General features: G+C 49.8%; 1 protein-coding gene and 1 long non-coding RNA gene across 7 annotated transcripts in view; one reads left to right on the top strand and one right to left on the bottom strand.

The window, feature by feature from the left end:
* CCDC85C (coiled-coil domain containing 85C) overlaps window positions 1–19,627 on the top strand; it is a 104,533-nt gene that overhangs the window by 49,076 nt on the left and 35,830 nt on the right. For 5 of the 6 annotated variants that reach the window (XM_048069895.2, XM_048069894.2, XM_048069896.2 and 2 more), the window contains one exon: window positions 15,312–15,388. In XM_048069895.2, coding sequence (XP_047925852.1) covers window positions 15,312–15,388 — 77 coding nt within the window. Of the gene's footprint in view, window positions 1–15,311; window positions 15,389–16,017; window positions 16,979–19,627 lie in introns of those variants that run through there. The other variant, XM_066998331.1, reaches the window with a different exon arrangement.
* Window positions 15,876–17,113, bottom strand: LOC136790985 (uncharacterized). The gene is made up of 3 exons (XR_010832004.1): window positions 16,976–17,113; window positions 16,159–16,255; window positions 15,876–16,007 (listed from the first exon to the last, which is right to left on the bottom strand). It is a non-coding gene; the product is annotated as an uncharacterized lncRNA (long non-coding RNA).

Here is a 19,627-nt window from a genome sequence, read left to right as displayed (position 1 = left end):
TCGGCAAGGCAGGGTCTTTTGCTGAGCATTGGATTTGTGGGAGCTGAACGCTAATGTTCTACCAAAGCAAGATGCCACCAGCATCAAGTGGCAGCAGGGGCTTGTCCCTGTGTGGGGCAGAGCTCTGGCAGGCCTTGAAATGCTGCTCCCAACATTTGTTGCCCTTCTCTGCCTGGCTTGTAAGGAGGAAGGAGCGCATGGGACGTATCTCTCAGAAGTGGGAGCAATTGGGACACAGAGTAGTTCGGGAACTCCTGGGCTGGATGACCTGAAACATCTTTATCTTTTTTATGAGTGCCGTTACCTTATCCATGTAATTTCCTTCCACATTCTTGGGTTTGAACCAGAGCAACCCCCGTTGTCTGCAGGTGTAATGACTCATTTCCCATCTCCATGCACTGCGCACCCCCAGAAGGTGGTTACTGAAAGGATACCTGCACTGAGTTGTCTTTTTTTCTCTTTTATGTGAGTAACAAAGAGCTGCCATGTGGAAATCAGCTCATCCTCTCCCTCACCTGGTTCTCAGATGGTGCTGGGATGTGGGTGCAGAGCAGCCCCGGGTGACCCCGTGCAGTGAGCAGAGGGGAGATGCCTGGGGCAGTACCTGGGATTAGGTGGTCGGGAAGGAAGGGGTTTGGGTCTGGGTCCCTTTCTGGATCTGGGTCCCTTTCTGTGTCTGTTTGCGTTGCCCCTGCTCTGCCCTGCTCCGTGTCACCAGAGCCCTGTGCCCTTTCCCTGACTCGTGGATGTGACGCTGCAGAGCAAGCAGGGCTCCGTGCCGTAGCTTACTGCTGAGAGCCCATGCTTCAAAGCCAAAATGCACAACGTGTTTTCGAAGCCGAATGTGCAGAGGTGGCTCCTGCAGGTGCAGCTGGAGCGCCCAGGCCGAGAGCGAGGCGTGGAGGCAGCTTCTGGAAGCGCAGCGAGGTGAGCGTTAACCGGGGAGCGCTCAGCCCAGTCCAAAGTGCTTCGGCGAGAGGTAATAAACCTGTTAATAAATAACAGCGAAAGCTGGCTGCCTTGCATGTTTTTGACTGCTGGACGTGTCCTTGGGGGAAACATATCCTCAGGTTTGCACGGTCCTTTTTGCAAAGCCGTAGCAAGTGTTTGTTTGGCTCGTGGGATCAGAAAATCTCTTCTGATCACCCGATCTCTGAATCGCTGTGCGATTGGTTTTATTATCCCCAGTGGACAAATGCCTGGGTTGTCTGGGTGGGATGCTCCCCGCTCACGTTCCCCGTGCAGCGGGGTGGCTCAGCATCCTCTCGAAAGGTTCGGTCCCAGGAGGGCCTGGCTGTGTAGGGCGCCTCCGAAAGCTCCTGGGTAAGGGTGGTAGCCGAGATGATAGCAAAGCACAGTCATCAGGGAGATTTATCTGGGGATTGACTCGCTCTTTCTAAATGATCGCTCCCACTTTTATTGTAGTGACGTTGTACCATTAGCTTAGTTAAAACAGTTGTTATTTCCTATTGTCTCATCGTATCAGTGCAGCCTGGTGATACGTTTTAATCTCCTCCTCCATCTTGTTTCTGCTCCCTTAAGCATTTCCTAATAGCATGATGTGTAAGGCATTGTCTAGCCTTTCTTTCTAGGCATTAATTATACGTTTTCTGTACTCAGATCCTCAAACTGTACCACGTGGCATCCTGTGCAGGTATCCGGGATCCCTGTTATGCTCAGTTTGGGGTTATAGCGTATTTCTGGCTGGCCTACCACAGTTCCCAGCTGGCTCCAACAAACCATCCACCAGTGCAGCGCCGCCAACGCATTACACTTGACAGCCCTTTTCCTGTTTAATTTCCTTTTGCAAATTCCTCCAGCAGGGCTGCAGGTGCTGGCAGGAGAGGGCTGCAGGTAGGGAGAGGGGTAGAGAGGCTTTCCAAAAAGAGGATTTCCCTTCACCCTTGTGTAAGAACACAGGGAACAGGCTCTGTTCCATTTGTGTGATTTGATGGCAAAAAGGGGCTCCTTTGTAGACCCCACTCGTGTTCCTCACCAGCACCTCCTGTGAGTCCCACCTCCATGGTGTGTTAGGGCTAGCAGCCAAGCACCTTCCTTGTCACGTGTGGTTTTTTGTCCTGGTGACTTGCCTGCTTCACCCCAATTGATCCCAACGCCAACGTCAAACCCCTGTGCTGCGAGGGTCTTCACAGCCTGCTGGAAGGGGACGGGTCCCCCCGGTGCTCCGGCCTGCAGCAGAGGTTCGCTTCCTGGCTGGGACCCCAAAAAACTTCAGGTCACTGGGAGGGACCAGCACATCGAAGCAGCTAATTGCAGAGCACACCTACATCCCAAACTGAACCAGGGGCGAACGTTGGGACCCATACCAGTGCCTTTCCTGCCTGGTGTGAACCACTTTGCTCTACAGCAGCGGTTATTTTTGGCAAATAGGACAGGGCGCAGGGCTTCTGGCTGCAGCCTAGCCAGGTTCCATATCCTTGGCCATAGAAATTTGTGTCTTTGACACAGATGCACACAGTCCCCAAGTTGAGAAGAGCTTAGTGTGCAGGGATTTATACGCTCTCCAGCGATTGCCTTAAGCCAAAGGCGTGCGGCTATTTCAGGCTTTCTCTCTTTCTCTCCAAGGTTCTGACCAGAAATTTCATCCCCAGCTAAAAAATGCATGAAATTGGATGTGTTTCCATTAAAAACGCTCTCTTGATGAATCAGCATTTTCCATGAAAAACCACTTTCCTTAAGAAGTTCCCAGCGGCTCCAGCCCCAAGTAGCACGGCAAGAGCAGGTGGCACCGTGAAACCACGTGTCTCGCTGGGCAGGGGCCTTCTCCTGCCCACTCCAGGCATGACCCGGGGAATTTCGGAGTTTTTTGGCTCTGCTGCTCATGGGGAGAGGCTGGGGCAGCCAGTGCTGATGCTGATGGAAGGGCACAAGTGAGGAGGGTGGGAAAAGGCCTCGGGCGTGAGCCCACCTCCCAGTGGGGCTTCCTCGTCCTTCGCCCCTGTTCAACCCAACCAAAGCCCAGCCGGCCTCCGAACCAGCAACTTCTGCTGCTCGTTTGCTTCTTTTTTTTTAATTAGCTCTCCCAGCGTTTCACCCCGTCCATCCTTTCTTCGGCTGTCACTCTCGCCCCTTCTCCTGGCCGGCCTGGCAGCCGGCGTCAGCGCATTCCTGAGCGCGGGGAGGTTGTGCTGGTGCTGCCCCTTCTGCGCCCGGAGGGCTTTGATCCCGCTCCAGCCCTTTCCCACCGAGGCATCACTTTTGAATGAGTTCCCGCTTTCAGCCTCCTCCTATGCGGCAGACAAAGGGGGCCGAGGAAGGAGGGGGGGAAGGCTGTTTACCCTCATCAGGAATGGTCGAGTGGCCGGAGTCAATGGAGCCGATTTTTCATTAACCTAATCGTTAGGTTTTCGCACCGCCAATTAAATTTTTCCCGTCGGTGCCGCGGCCGGCGTCGTTTGCATCTACGAGAGCTTTTTAATAGGGGGCTCCCCGAGAATCGCGGGGGTATTTGAGGACTGGAAATTCAAGGTTAATTTCTCTCTGGACTCGGTGGAAGAGGAGTTTTGAGTTTTAATTATCGCGCAGCTCGGATTCCTGACGGTTGAGGAGCGCATTGGAAAGGCTGGTTCCCATTGTGTGCGGTGGGTAATTATGCAGTCCTCTCCCAGGCTCGCTGAGTTTATTGTCCAGAAGAATCTTCCCAAGCAAAGGGGGGAGCAGATTTACAACCAGAAATGCATTTTCAGAGACTGCAAAAGTTTCAACGTGATGTTTACAGGGATAGACTTCTGCAAATATTTAAGATCTTTTTTTACTTACACTTATAAAAAAAAAAAACAAACAAAACCCACAAACCAACACATTGATTTAGCCGATAATTGGCCTTTTCCATCTCGGGATGCTGAGGAAGTCATTTTGTGAACTCAGGAGAGCCCTTCTGCAGCCGGGCTGCCTTGTGCTACCAGTTTCTAAGCAGAATTCCTTCAAAGGCCATGGGAATTTCTGCATAAAACCTGCCGGCCCATTTGTATGTACAGCGCTGAATGTAAGATTTACAGCCATCTGAAACCGGGCAGGGCTTCTTACCGAGGAGGTAATGCTAATGTATCCAGGAGAAAATGCTTGTGGATTCAAACAAGCCTGAAATTTCAAAGCAAAACTCATTCACAACTGCTCTGTTTCACAGGGCTTTGGATTAACCTGATGTCTTCTGCACAGGCTTTTTGTGATTAGGGGTTTGTCATAAAAATGGAGAAACTTCAGCAAAAGGCTGGTCAAATACGATGAAGATTTAGCAACTGCAACAATCCTCCAAATCTTTCGAAGGTGGTATTGAACCTGTGTGCATTTGTGGGGGTTCAGATCTTGGGGACAAACATTTCTGTGGACATGGACATGGCCGTCTCTGTAGTCTTCTCCAGACTAGTGCATGATGGCCTCCTGTGATGTAGGATTACTGATTTCTGTGGAAAAGCTGGAAACGATAACTCTTAAAGATGAGAGCTCTCTTTTTTAGGGGGTACTAACTCTGAAATCTCTAGCAGTATTTTAAAACAGCCGACTGTTTGCCATATAACCTTCTTATTGCACACATCCCACTGCTATCAGAGCCTGTTCTCTGTGTCCTTTCAGCTTTCTTTGCCAGCTGCTGCGCAGTTAGGTGAGAATTTCTGCAGGGGATGGGAAACCAAAATGCATGGATGGTTTCAGGTTATTAGATCTAATATACCAGTCAAAGACTGTATTTCATTTTTGCCTTTAAATAATTGTGGTTTTTGCTTTCTGGAATTTAAGTGAAATAGCCACGGATTTTCTCATGCGTTACATGTACAGGATAGTCATGGGAAACAGACCTGAAGCAGTGCTGGGGTCACCTAACTCATTCCTTTCCCCAGGGCAGACTCAGGTGTGCCTAAACTGCTCCTGACAGATGTTTGCCTACCCTGTTCATGAAAACCATCATCAATGGCAGTTCCACGACCTCCCAAGGGCCGTCTCTTCCAGCCCTTACGCATCCCTGCTTGCTCTTCCCGGGTGGACACAGAGAGCAATTACTCGCTTCATCTTTCTTTGACAGCCATTTGCATATTTGAATCCCTTACTGTGTCTTTGTTCAGCTTTCCTTCTCCAGGCTAAGCAGTCTGGGTTCCTTCAGGCTCTTCTGCCAGATGATGTTTTCCACACTCTGATCCTCCTCATTTCTCTTACCTGAACTCTTTCCAACTAGTCCACGTGAGCCTTGAAGCGTGACGCCTAACCCTGGACGCAGATCCCTATTCAGGATCACTAATAGCACCGACAAAGGAGGATTATTTCCCCTGTTTACATACAGGGCTCATGTTTCCGTGTCCCAGTGCGATCCCACGTCCCGCTTTGCCACAGCGTGGCACTGATTCTTCTCCATGCTACAAAGCACAGGAGCCCCCAACAAGATCCCTTTCCACAGAAGTGCTGTGCATGAGGAATTGAGGGATACCGCCACAATATCAAGGCTTTGCCCAGAGCATGTTGGCTGTGTGACGTGCTCAGTCTTCGGATGATATTATACAGACAGGGACGGTGCTCCTGCAGCAGTAGCCAGCGTCGGGTGGGCAGTCAGGCTGTGTTTTGGGTGTGGGAAGGAGGAATTAGGTAATGGGACTGACATAGGAGGCAATGCGTGTACAGGCTGTCCCCTCAGCTTGAGGGTTTTTTCCCCTTGGCCATCCCCTCGTGGTGATTTCTGGAGGCTGCGGCATCCGTTGAGGCGTCCCAAAAGGAGGGCGCGGAGCAGAGCGGGCTCCTCTTCCCAAAGCAGTCACACCGTCCCAAATGCTCTGGGTGGTTGGCAGCCACAAGTTTTGAGTTGTAGAAGCCACTAATCGGCTTCGGAGCTTTTTCTAACGGGGCCACGTGACCACGTTACCAAGATTAAAGCAGCACGAGGAAGGAAAAGAGGCTTAAACAACTCAGGGTGCCTAGCAGGTCATTTTAACCTTTTCATAATCATTAAAGCTGCAGAATCCCATTAGCCATGAGTGACTTGCGGCACTGCTCCCTGAGCGAGTGCTGTTGACACAACTTGGTGTTCACCTCCCTCCGTCCCCAAGGAGGGGCCTTGTAGGGCCTGAACTGCAAGGAAAAGGTCCGGCTGCTCCCTCCTGTGCTCCAGGGATGTCTGTCACACCACCGAGGAGCAATACCTGGCTCTGCCAACAGCGGGGGATTTAGCTCTCAGTGTCTAAAATTAGTCACTCGTCACTCATGGAAGGTCCTGCTTAGGCCGTACTGTGGTAGCTCAGCCCTTGCCCATCTGTAGCAATAGCAGGGAGGTACAGGATAAGGAAGATTAGGGTGATCTCTTAATTCACCGCCTTGGCACTGGTCAACAGGCGATGGCTTTACTCTGCTGGGACTGGTGACAGCAGAAGCTCTCGCACTGTTGCAGCGAGGCTCTGACATGGGAAGCAAAGCTTTTTGGTTGGAGCTCTGTTGACCAAGGCATGAGACAGTCAAAGACCCTCCAGGCTGTTGGTGTTTCTCGTGCTTTTCTCTTCAGTTTTTCACTTGCAGATTGTTGTGAGCACAGCATCACATCCAGTCGTCAGTCTGATCTTGCCCCGTCCTTCCTCCAGCTTCTGCATCTTTTGTTGTCTGCCTTCACATCAACCCTTAGGCAGCGACAGAAAAATGCCGGTACCACACTGTGGAAGGGTGGATCCCTCCGATCCACCTCCGGTTCGGATGTTGTCCTGCTTTCTCTAGAATTACCCTGTTTGTGCTCAGGCAGTCCTTCACTGAGCGCGTATACGTGGTTGGACAGCAAATGGCTTCTTCGAGAGGCTGAGTGAAACGTGAAATCTGCGTGGTGTCAGGGAGCTGGGATGGGTGCTGCACGTCTTGCAGCACCTGGAACCGATCCAGGGAGCACCTGCTCCCTCTGACAGCGAAGGCTTTTGTATGCACGGGGCAAGAGAGCTGCAGCTCATGTAAATCAGCTTTCCTCTGTTACATGTGCACCAGTCAAGACTGTCTGGCTGTGCATATATTGGACATTAATATTTCTAGCACCGTGTTTACATATTGCATCTAATTACAGCCTGCCTGCCCTTGCTTGAAAGCTTGTTTTGAGGCTGAACCTCAAATAAACCCCACGCCGATTGTTCTCGGAGCGTTGTCCACAGCCAGGCATTAAAACACAACTTGTAAAGCAAACACAAATCTTTTACTGGATTGTTTACCTTGAAAATCTCTGGAGGATAGAAGGAAAGATTTCCCCGGGAAGCCTGGACCAGCAGCAGTGGCCACGGCTTGTGGCTTGGCTCATCTGCCCTGCAGGCAGGGAGAACAGGTCGAAAATGTTGCCGAGCACTTTTGGACTCACTGCATCATTTTTTTTTCCTGTGGGAAGACAGCAAAATGCTCTCCCATTCTCCTGTGTAGGGATGTAAATAAAGTAAGACTGGGGGAAAATAAAAGCTGTATCAGCAGGAGCAGAGGCTCCTCACGTTGTGTGGGGAGTGTGAGCCCTGCCTGCTCTTGCTCTCTGGCAGAGGCGAAGTAGCACCGGAGAAGCTACCCCACCAGCTCTCCCTCCGGGAGAAGGGGCAGTGCAGTGTCAGGCTACAGGATCAGAGACGTTTCACCACCCTCTCAACTCTGTTTCCCTCTTCCTCATTGCACTCTCTGTGCTGCTTTATTTACCCCTTCCCATTAAGCAGGTTTTACAGGTCGAGTGGGTTAGAGTGCCGGGATGCAAGAGATCTCCGCCGGCTCCTGCTTTGCTTTGAGGTGATAGAAGGGTGGCCCCGTGGAGGCTGTAATGTAAAGGTCACCCAGGCAAAAAAAGGAGATACTGGTCGGCACTTTCTGAAGAGACAAGACAGCTCTCTCCTGGCTGCTCTGTCATACCAGGCACACACATGCACACGCTCCTCCTTTCCTATCAGCCGCGTCCTAATGAAATCCTGATAAGATATCGGGGGCTCTTGAGCTCCTGGTGACAGTGGCAGCGGGCAGATGTTCAGTGCTGGAAGGTGCTGGCGTGGCTGGGAGTCGCGGCAGGGAGCTGCAAAAGCTGAAGTCAGAGAGACCTTATCAGCCTCGTCCAGGCTGGCTGGAGGCTGCTAAGCTCCCAGACAGGCCTAATGGGCTGGAACTGAGTTGGGAACGTGCGGGCTTGGAGAACTTCAGAGCTCTTAGCTAGAGACTCGCTTGGAAATGTTAATTAAATAGCTCCAGTGGCATCTGTCCCATCCTGCCGGAGCAGCGCTGTGCAGCAGCACAGCCTTGCTGCCAGCACACATCCACTGCCGTGGGATGGTTAAAAACGTGTGTAGTAGGCTGAGAGTGGATTTATGTGTTATTTGTGGGTGGATTGACAATGCCCTTCTCTATTGTTTTGAATAATATTTTAATACCTATTCTATACCTGAGACATCACCTGCACCTTAAAAATATGAGGCCTGATCCTTCCAGTCTTACTCAGACAAGCGTTAGCATGGGTAGCTTTGGCTGTTGCATATGGGCCTGCTATTTGTTTGGACTAAGGCAGTGTCCGTTGAGTAAAAATCTGCTAAAAGTGGGCTGGGAGCCTCTGTCTGCCATATGCCCTGTTGTGGCTTATTCTCTGATTGCATCCCAAGGGAGACCCCAGATTGTGGCCAAGCTCGTGCTGGAGTGGCGTGGGGCTTGGGGTTAGCAGCATCTGCTATTCTGGACCTGAGAGCAGAGAAGGAGGTCACCGAGCTGCTTCACCTCACTGCTGGCTTCCTTCATTTGGCTTTTACCTGCCTGTTGTCTGCAAACCTGCCCTCCCATCCACTCACACGCTGTCCCAGCTGCGGTTAGTGATGTTTTCAACAGGGACTAGCTGGGCCGGAGCCTGGGTGTCACTTTGCTCAGGCAGGAGAGCTGCCTTTGTTCAGCGGGACAGGGGCTGGAGTGGGGACAGCGGCCAAGTCCCTTGGATGCCAGCAGCATCCTCCGGCTGCCAGAAGCAGCAGTTCCTCCCTGTGTCCTGGTGAGAGTCACCACGGAGTTGAGTGTGTCGCAGCACAGCAAGCCCCCAAAGCCCTGAGGGCAGCACCTGCAAAAGCAGAGTAACTCAACAGTGGCTTTGCAGCGTCCCTGCTCGCATTTGAGCCGCTCACTGAACTAACCCTGATGTGAAAACGTGCCTCGCATACCGGTCTGAAACAGGGCATCAGGAATTAACAGTCTCAAGTTGCTCCAGGGGAGGTTTAGATTGGACATCAGGAGGAATTTCTTCATGGAAGGGGTGGTTGAGCTTTGGAATAGGCTGCCCAGGGTACTGGTGGAGTCCCCATCCCTGGAGGTGTTTCAGGGATGTGTGGGTGTAGCACCAAGGGACATGTCAAGGGACGAGGGTTTAGCGATGGGACTCAGTAAGTCAGGCTGGTAGTTGGACTTGATGATTTTGCAGGTCTTTTCCAACCTAGATGATTCTGTGGTTCTATGAATGGGGTTTGCTGGTGAGAGCAGAAAGATGGGGGCTGCCTAGGAAAAATCAAGGGTTAGGGGCTTGTCCACCTCTAAAAAGTTTCCTTCAATGACGAGATATAAAAAGGTGTGGGTTTCATCTGCTTCCTAGCTGCTCTGAAAGAGCCCCGTTGCCTTAATAAATCAACTACCCTATGAGATGTAACCACTGGCCTATTTTTCAGCCTGCTTGTCTGAGTCAAGAAGCAAAACCAGCAGAGCAATAAGAATCTGAAATATTGTGCTGAAGAGCAGAGGTGTGATAACAAAACTGCCGACAGACAGTGAAGTGTTTTATTGAGCGCAGGTGAAGGTCTTTCTCTGAGATGAATGTCTTTCTCTCTCATCATCCTCTTTGATGGAAGAGGAGGAAGCAAAAATATCACCATCTCATCACAGGAGGGAGAACGAGGCAGCTGGCCGCAAGGTGTGAGCCTGGCAGAACATCGCTCCATCCCACGTCTTTCCTCCTCGGGTATGGGCTTGGGAGAACCCCTTTAGGGTCTCTGCTTTCGATGAGGGGAGGAAGAATCTTGTTGGCAGGACACTGACAAAGCAGATATAGCCGTGCTTTGCTGTCGTAAGTCATGCTTTGTAAATGTAGCTCCTGGGGAGAAAATGCAGCAGGAGGTGTTCCGCATGGCCCCCGCGGGGTGCAGGCACCGTCCCGCTGCGACTGAGGCAGCTGGGAGTCAGCATCCTCCTCTCATGGACTGCTACCCTAACCTTTTCTTGCCTCTCTGTTGTGAACTGTGCTAAGTAAAAGCGTTGTGTTTCTTCTTACGTCCATCTAAGTGCTGAAATAAAGGCCTCGTTATAAAAATGTCTTAAATAAAGGTGGCTCGATGCCAGCCGTGTAGCTGCAATGCAAGCCTCTGCTCCGCGTGCTCGTGGTTTTGAGAAATAACATACACGGAAATAAAAACATTTCCGTTGTTACTGTCAAAATAAATGTATAATTCATCTTACTTACCCCTCAGACAGATTTCTCTGAAATCTCAAATGAGGATCGGAAAGGCTCCAGTGTCTCCAAGTGTCTTTTAAAATGACACTGCTCTGTGCTCAGCAGGCTTAGAGATTGTTTTGATTGTTGAAACAGCTTCTAATTTATGTTTTAAAAAAGCTTCAGGAGCCAGGCAGTTCCCTGCTCCCTCAAAGGCCTTTTAGTTAAAACAAGGTAGAGTGATTTGTCTTGCCTCAATCTAGCAGTAATGAGTATTAAGTGGTTTATCTACGTGGAGAAAAGTTACTCAGCGAGATTACATCAAAGTTGAATTACCCCCGATTCCAGATGGAGTGTATTTTTTAAGACGGTAAATCTTGAGAAGGGTGGATAACAACAGTAATGCTCCTTCGTGGGCTGGAATGTGACTCCTTTACCTCTCATGGAGATAATGTGAGGAGCTACATCCAATTAGTTCTTCAAAGGCTTTATAGAGAAACAGGACTTCAGGTTTTACAGCTCTGCCAACAGTTTAGCTGGAAGCATTTACACAGCGTAAGCGAGTGGTGGCTGATTGCGACACGGAGGTATGATTTCCATCGGTGCTGCTCGCATGGTGCTCGTGGAGGTGGTGATGTGGGGACCAGCCCCAGACTCGCTTTTGCTGCTGAAAGGTGCTCCCGGCATGGTGGCCTGGTAGCACCTGGTCTGACGCGTGACAGGGAGGGTGGTGGGTGGGAGGCTTGGGGTTTTTGAGGGGAAATTCCTGCTGTCTGGCCTGCTAAGGCAGGCGTTGCTCATTCAGTGGCTGCCCATGACCCTGAGGAGTGTGACAGGAGGAACACACTGATCCCAGGTGGCACTGAAGGCCACAGCATCCTGTCGAAAAGCTTATCCGATGCGTCCTTGCCCGCCATCCTTGTCTGCTTCTGTGGTGCTGTGCTTCTTCGCAGTGCCACACTTCTACAGAGCTGACTGATGTCCCACCTGGCCTGACTGGGCCGCTGGCCTTGCACCAGCAGGCGTGGGCGGACTTGGTTGGTACGTCCCAGCACCCAGGCCTAGCAGCCGCTCGTGCCGCCAAGGAGAGCGCGTTCGGGCTGAGGGTGAAGCATTCCTCATGGCTGACGGCAGGCTTTGACAAGGTGGTGGGACCATCCATTTAATTCTTAATGAAGGGGATGAGGGGGTCCGAGCCGTCAGCATTCCAGCTCTGCCGCCTCTCCTGGGTGGGTCAGCGGGGCCATCCTCAGCCCACGGCTGTGGGGGAGGCAGGCAAGGGGGGAGACTCGCTGATAAGAGGAAGGTCAGAGGCAGAAAAATGTTGGGAATGTGTTTCTTGATCTAACGTGGGAGAGACTCAGCCTGGGGTTCTGCTGCTGAGCCCTGGAGTGTTGCTGCCTGCTGTCAGGAGAGGTATGGGATTCTTTAAACCTGAGATCAAGGTGCAGATGGCTTGTGTGGCACCCACCTCAGCACTGGCAGGTCCAGAAGATGGAGACCATTCATCTGTGAGGGCATGGCGAGGGTGGTGGCGGCTCTGAGCACTGTTTCTCAACCTTTGCCTGAGATAGAGCATCTTCTGCTGACAAAAGAGCTCATTTGCTTTTTTCTCCTTATATTTTACATTGCTGTGGAGTGTTTTTAGGCTGAGGTCAGACCTCAGATGTAGTTCGGGATCGAACAGTGGTGTTTGAAAAATTCCAGCAAATCTCAAAACAGGCTTTTAAGGCTGGAGGTGGTTGTGGAGTGCATTGGTTCCTGGGGATGCAGGGGTTGCCTCCCCAACATGTCCATGGAATGCCTTTTTCTTTGCAAGGGATAGGAAATAAAGTGATAAAATTATTCTCTCCATTTCCATTTCTTGGGCAACTATGGTCAATTTTCTTGGTCAGCCAGTCACTCACTCCTTGTAGATCCAAGGGCCTGAACACAACAGCTTCTGCGTCCCAACTCGACCATTTAACATTAATTACCTGTAGCCGTTAGCAATGCTGAAGCCACCACAAACACACAAGAAGGGTTGCTCCTGAGGCTTGGGCTGTCGGCCTCCATTTTGGGCCATGAACCCTGTGCTCCAGGTAGAGCTGCCCAAAAGGGCCTCCTGCAGCTTCTCTGCCCTCCATGGACAAGGGACTGGGAGAAGGGACCTGTTGGGCTCAGAAATAGTTCCCATAAGCTTTTTTGTTGTTGTTGTTGTTGCTGCACTTTGTGCACAACGTAGTGTGGTGGTCTGTGTCTGGCACAAGAAAAACATCAAGTAGCGATAAGAGAGTACGGAGGTGTGGGGGGCACTGTGTGGAGCGGGCTCCCTGTTGCCTGGACAGCTAACAGGGGAAAGGCTTCGTAAAGATTGATTATTCTGGAGCGTGTGTGTGACCCGCAACGCGTCCTTAGCATTATCTAGCATTTTTGCGCTTGTTTATGCAAGTCTTGCTGCCTGTGCCATGTACGCATGAAGAGGCTGTGCTCAGTCCAGAGGCAGGCGTGGGCTGAGCCTGTCCTTTGGCACCGCTGTGAATCCTTCCTTGGAGCTGCTTCGAATGCCTCAGTGCTACGAGATAAAAATCAGGAGCTGATGTATCGGGATCGCTGCTTTCCTTGGGTAAGGCACTTACCTCTGCTGCTGCCCTGGCAGCAAGTGCTTGCTTCCTGGTGGGGCTGGAGCGCAGGCGGGGAAGGACGCCTTATCTGAGCAGATCTGCAGATGGAGCCTGTTGTATCCAGCACACAAGCGGAAAAGGTGGAGTCCCGAGGTGTCTTCAGGCTGAGCCGGAGGCTGTTCTGGGAACTGGTTAGCCAAATGGGTATTACTGGGCTGGATTTAGGGGTAAGTAAACAAAATGTAGTGGGTACAGAGGAGGTGAAACTGTGCTTCATGGGCTTTAAGAATTCCCCGATCACCCTGATGGAGGACAGGTTCATTACTAATTCAGCAAGTTCTTTAAGCTGGAGCTGAAATCTTGCTGACTTAAGCAGAGATCTTTTGTAGCGTTATAGTCTACACGTTTCTATATGCATGACTGGATTCACAACACCATTGGCATGAAGCCTTAGCTGGGAAGGTGAGGTGCTATGGATCGATCACATAACCTACTTCATTTGCCCTCTTTTCCTCTCATCTGGAGACTCCTCCTGGGTTTGAGCTGTTGTTGGGCAGACAGTTTGCGATCCCTGCAGCTGAAGGTGATGCTCATGGCCACACGCTCATTGTGAACCTCATGGCCACTTAAACTGTTGGTGGAACTTACATAGTTCCCTATGGTGTCTTCTTATGCTTTTTTTATGAGGATTTATTTGGATTTCCTGGTTTTGCACAAAGCGCAATCAAAACAAAGGAGCGAACATGTTTTCTCTGACAGTGTGCACACTTTAGCTGGGCACTTGACTCGGATGGGTCCTGCTGTTCCTTTATGTGCAGTTTGGCTCTTGCCTATGGTAGCACTTTTCCAAGCATATTCCAATTTTTCTCTTGAATGGTCAGAGCACTCCAAGTGCTTAGCAGTAGCTCGTATGCTAGCTTTTCTGCAAAACTACCCAAAGAGTCGCCAAGAAGCAGCAGTCAGGCTTGCGCTGAGTGCGTTTGGCAGGTACTGGCACTGGGTGAGATAAGCTTCTTGGCGTGGTGCGAGCGTAAACCTTCCACATGTGCAGGTGCAGGCATTTGCTTGTGGAAAGCTGTAGCTGCTGGTGCCTGCTGGCCGTGCCGGAGCTGATCCCAGGGTGCCGGCAGTCAGCAACGCGCACCGACATCAGCGCAGTTGCGTAACGCTCGCTTCCTCTGATTCATGCTCAGTGTGAAGTCCCGTGGCTGAATAGCGGCTTTTGCAGTCGTTCCATAATAAATGAAATGAGGGAAAATAGAATTCCATTTCACAGAGCCCTTTTAACAATGCAGAAACCGTTCAGGTTTTTTTTTTTTTCATGTGCTAAAGCTGCAAAACTCTCTCCCTCTTGTCCTCCTGCTGTAACAATTCGCAGCCTCTGCTACCGAAATTACAAGTGGAGGGGAAATATTACAAACATCCAGATGGATGGAAGGAACTATTGCAACCTGTTAAGCTGTAATGAAAATGGATAAAAGGTTTCCACCAGATTCCTTTGATTTCTTCCCTGTGAAATTTGCAAATGTGGTGTTTCAAAGCACATTTCAAAACAAACCCCAAATGTTTTGGACAGCAGTAAGCCACCCACAGTGCTCGCTGGCAAATTATCTTCTGTGCCAGGTCTGCTATCTGGTGCTGCTGCCTTACGGTAGTGGTAAACTGGCCATTAACTTCCTCCAAGTTGAGTATCGCCATTTTACGTGGGGTTACACTGTACTGTAATTTTCTGTTTAGGGTCACATGCTTCCACTAGAAAAAAGAGATCTCATGGGTGGGCATTTCTGTTGCATACTTCAGGCTGTGTGCGTGCTTCAGCCCGGCGGCCTGGCTGTATACCTCATGCCCTGTTGCAGTGATGGCAGCTCTGGCAGTGCTGTCCTTATTTGTGTGAATTTTTCACTTGGTTTTGCAAGAAAAAGAAGTGCGTTTGAGGGGGAGTAGTTTATTTGAATGTGAAAGGAAACATCTTGTTCTGTTGTTGAGTATATTTGTGCATTTTAGGTGAATAAGAATGTCTTTGAAAGCTACAAAATTACTGCCAGAAATTACAAAGCTCAGTCTTTCAGCTTCGCTTTACTTCCTTTTCTCCCCTTCAGCCCAACCCGGTGGCACTGATGGATTCACAGAAGATATTGAATTGCCGAATCTCAGCTCTCTAGTGAAAAACCACTTTCAGCAGAAACCCTCCTTGTCCTTTACACTTGAGTTTTTAATACATTTCTTTTTCCCAGACTTTCCACAGAGGGGAAATATTTTGCTGTCTGACAGTACTTACGTGTAAAACAAGAAATGTAAACATATTTTTTTCTCTTTTCCTAAAGATTCGTCTTCCAACTACATCAGGCAACTTGAAACAAAAGTGAAACTGCTGGAGGATGACAACAAGCTTCTCTCTCAGGTAGGTTTTTTATTCCCTAATGGGTATTAATGTGGCTGTTCTGCTTCTGCACAGTTGTGTCAGCCCACCTGAATTCAGTGGGGACTTCTTACAAGGGGAAGAGCATACTGGTACCAACCCCCCACTACTGGAATTTGGTCTTGTTTTGTTACGCGACATTTGCAGGAATGCTACTTCAAAATTGCAAAGAGAGAAAAAAATAAACTGTTAGTGCCCGTGTCTGTGTGTTCAGGAGAAACGTGGTTTGACGTGCAGGAAGGATGGGTGGCAGGGGCTGGGGGGCTGCTGGCACCGGCAGCAGCAGGGCACTCGCTGTGCTTGCACGTGGACGCCTCCGTGCAGGATGCGGTGGTGGTGTGAGGCTCCGGCATTGCCTGTGTCCTTGCTGCAGGATCTCGCTTGCCCTTTTACATTTGCTTTTATCTTGTTGAATGAGGAGGCTGTAGTAAAAGGACGGCCTTGGGAGTAGTTTTGTGCAGTGCTGGCTCCCTGCTTTTATTTGTGATCTCGCTGAAAGCAGAACAGATGTCTTCAAAACTGGCACTTTTTGCTTGCATCCGTCCTTCAAAGTCTGCTCCATGTGCTGCTGGGCTTTTGATCATTGCTCGTGCTTACCTATCTATATATAGGAACGTCAAGCAGCAGGAAGAAAACAATCCTTCAGTCTGATATGTCCCCTCTGGATCCCTCTTAAAACACAGCACTCTGTGCGAAGAGGGGCAGCTCTTCAGAAAGCAGTGAAACACTGTCTAAACCGGCGGAAGAGTTACCCTTTTTCTCCTGTTCTCTGCATCTTTTCACTTTTACACTGTTCAAGCACTGAGTTTTCAGAATCCTTTTGGTCCAGGTTCTTCCAAAGTATAAGGACTAGAAGTAAAAAAGACCAAAAAAAAAAAAAAGTTTTTATGTTTTTCTTTGCATTTCACTGAGTCTGAAAATAGATTGCTCTGGTATCTTCTGTTTTATTTCTAAAATATCCGTGTTAAAAATAAAATTGAAAAGAAGGTTATGTGCTTACTGAGATTTCAATAAAATAATTCTGGTAAATAGTTTTTTTTATTGAAACCCACGTTTCAACCAGACTGTGAGCTTTTGGTAAAATTGCCCCAAGTTTCAGGTATTCTTGTTACCGTTGCTAGCCATGCGATCGGTAGCATGAAGCGCAGAGTGCTGAACGGTTAAAACCCCCAAAGGACTCTCAACTCAACAGCTACCGAGTGGCTTCAAGTATTAATCAATTGCTAATTTAATTTTAATTCCCTTTGTCTTTCTCCCAGCCCGTGCACTGGCTGGTGCTGGCTGAGGCCCCGAGACGATTCCATTGGAGTTATTGATAAGCAGATGGGCTGTGCGTGCGCAGCTGCCAGGGGACACGCAAGGTTTGGGGACAGGCTCTGCTCGATGTGCCCTTGGCTGGGTTTTGTCCTGCTGTGGCCGAGCACGCCACTCGGTCGTGTCTGCCTTCTGAGGTCAAAAAGAAGTGGTGGTAATTACTGGGTGGCTCAGCCCTTCTGCCTTTGCTCTGTCCTGGGTGTAAAGGCTGTGTGTTTTCCTCTGAGCACACAAGCTGTCTTCCGTTGTCCTCACCTTTCAGGCTGTGTTACTACAAAAGTTTGGATCCAGAAAGCAGAGAAATTATCTTCAGATATCTCTGTGCCCTGGAGAGAGCCAGGAGCCTCCCTAGCAGCAGGAGCTACCGGCTCCAGCCTGGCCCTGATGCTCTGTGCAGTCCCATTGTGATGTCTTAACGGCCCTCCAAAAATACCAGGATCCAACCTATTTCAGATGGTGCTCAGGAAATAACTCTTTTTTATCGTGAGCGTTCAGACAGCTCTCCTTAGGGCAGCGGGAGAAATGTTGAAGCTGCCACTGGGTGAACTCCTTGGGAATCCTGAACTGCATCGCCTCCAAGCCTGCGGTGCTACAGACCTAGTTTTGGAATTTTTCTCTTTTAATGCCTAATGTGAAATTCACCAGTTGTAACTTCGTTTTCTACCAGAGTCTGCAGACTATGGAAAAAAAAAAAGGGGAGAAAAATGAGGAAAATTTGTATATGGACGCACTCTCATGCATATGTATAGGTTGTTCCCAGCACTTTCGTGGGAAAGTTTAATCCACTTACCGTACTCTTCGTGCTTCATCTGATTGGAAGGTGTTTAGCTGTTGCCATGCGGATCTTGGGCTAAGACTCTAGGATCCTGGCAAACTTTCTCCTGTTTTTAAAGTTGCCAGGTGATCCTGGCACTTTGAACTCGGCGATGCCAAACTGGCTTGTCAACACCAAAGTCACATTTTAACTCAGCTTGGCTTCCTCCCGGGGAGTATTGACATTGCAATAATATTTGCAGTCTGGTGTCAAGGAGTTCTATCACCACCATGCTGAGGAGTGATGAAACCTGACGTCCTAAGTAACAAACAGTGCCTGTGCATTAAGGGATTAACAAATCAGTGGTGGTTATGGAAGTCTTCCTGGCTGCTTTCCAAGTGCTAAACATAGAGCTGAAATAGTGCTTCATCCAGAGAAACCCGAGAAGCCTGGTGCTGCAAATGATACTGCGAGCTTCACAGGAGGATTTATATTACAGCGGCTGGCGACACAATGCACCTCTGCTAGCTGGTGCATCCTGAGTGAGATTTGTTGCTTTATCTTCTCCGGCGTCTTGGATGAGAGGCTACGCCGAGACGTGATGAGTGTTTTTGTGCCGTGTTCAGACACAGAACCGAGGCAGCGCGGGGGTCTGCGGCGTGCACTTTTTCTTGTGCTTCCTGACATCTCCTTTATCCTCGAGCACGTTGGAGCAAAAGCTCAGCGAGAGATTGGAGAGCTCTCCAGCCCGTGCCGAGGCTGCTGCCTTGCGTGTACGTGTTATCAGCAGCGCGAGCGCGCTGTGATTCACACCGCTTTTCTTCTGGTGACTCGTTTGGAGAGATTAATGGAGAGAGCTTCTCCTTCCCTCGTGGCTCAGGAGGCGCCATCTCGTGAGCCACGCTGCGCAGTGGGAGGAAAGTAAACGGAGAAGTGGATGTTATTTATGGTAGCCACGTATGGCGTTTTTTGGTTTTGACTTCTTTTGCTTTCTAGGGAAGGAGATGTGTATTTCCAGTGGGGAAATGAGCTGCTTCTGAAACTGCTAACCCGTCAGTAACTGCAGCTCTTCCTGTCCTCCTTTATCTGAGGAGATATGACTCCAGTTTTCTGCCCATCTTTGACTCAGGCTTACAGCACATAGTTTTGCTGTCACGGCTGTGTTATCTAGAAAGTGACGCTCTCGGCTGACATCGCTGTGCTGACAAAACCCCTGGCAGCAGTTCTGCCGACGCACGGCTTTTGTTGCCCTAGTTTGTGCTGGTTGGAGAGGTGCTGTAGCAAACACCGCTACCAAAAAGGCCCATCCGTGCTGGTAGCCACTTGTGCTGTAACCACAATGGCAAGGACCCCACATTTCAGGTGGTTCCTCAGCGTCCTGGGGCTGACAGTGTCAACCTGTCTCACGAGTGCAGCTGGTTTCTGTCCTCTGCGAGCATGGGAGCAAGGGGAGAGGCTCACGCTGGGCTCCCAAGGAGCGGCAGTGACTGCTTGCAGCCTCACCGTGGCTGGCATTTTGACGTGGCAAGGTGTGGTGGAAATCCCTGGCTCCTTTCCAGCTTCCTTTTATAGGAGAGTTGCAATCCAGGTATGTTTCTGATGTGTCGGCTTAATTGACGACTTTATTTTCTGAAGTTTTAGCTGAGGTGTAAAGAACATGGACGTCAGCTCTGAGGAACGTTGGGTGTTGGCTTTGGAGAGCTTCACAGGCTCCCTTTTATTGTCTGCAATTCTCCAGGGAAGAAGTGCGCTAACTTCTGCTGTGTGCATGGATTTAATCTGCAGCACATCGTGTGGGAGAAGTCCTGTTTTTTCTCTGCGTCTTTGTGGGGAATGCACCGGAGAGCTGGTGTTAACCTCTCCTTTGCGGTCTGTGGTTAAGCAGATGAGGGTACCGTCCATATTATTAAGATATAACCCCTGTGATGAGAGACCGGATTTGCTTTCTGTTCCTCTGAGCTGAAAGTGCCCAAGTAGAAAATAGACCCTTCAAGCCAACTCACACTGCCCCTGAAACTAAAGATGAATTTGTAATTACACCCTTTTCCCTCAAAATCAGAGAAACCAGTGTTTAACAGCTTTGGGAGCTCCAAAGGTCAGTTCTGTTTAGTTTTGTAACTAATGCATGCGTTTTAGAGATAATAACAGTGATA

Source organism: Anser cygnoides, chromosome 5 (genome assembly GCF_040182565.1).
Source record: "Anser cygnoides isolate HZ-2024a breed goose chromosome 5, Taihu_goose_T2T_genome, whole genome shotgun sequence".
Lineage (NCBI taxonomy): Eukaryota > Metazoa > Chordata > Aves > Anseriformes > Anatidae > Anser > Anser cygnoides.
The sequence above is the reverse complement of the archived record's forward strand: the minus strand, read 5'-3'. Positions and strand labels throughout refer to the sequence as shown.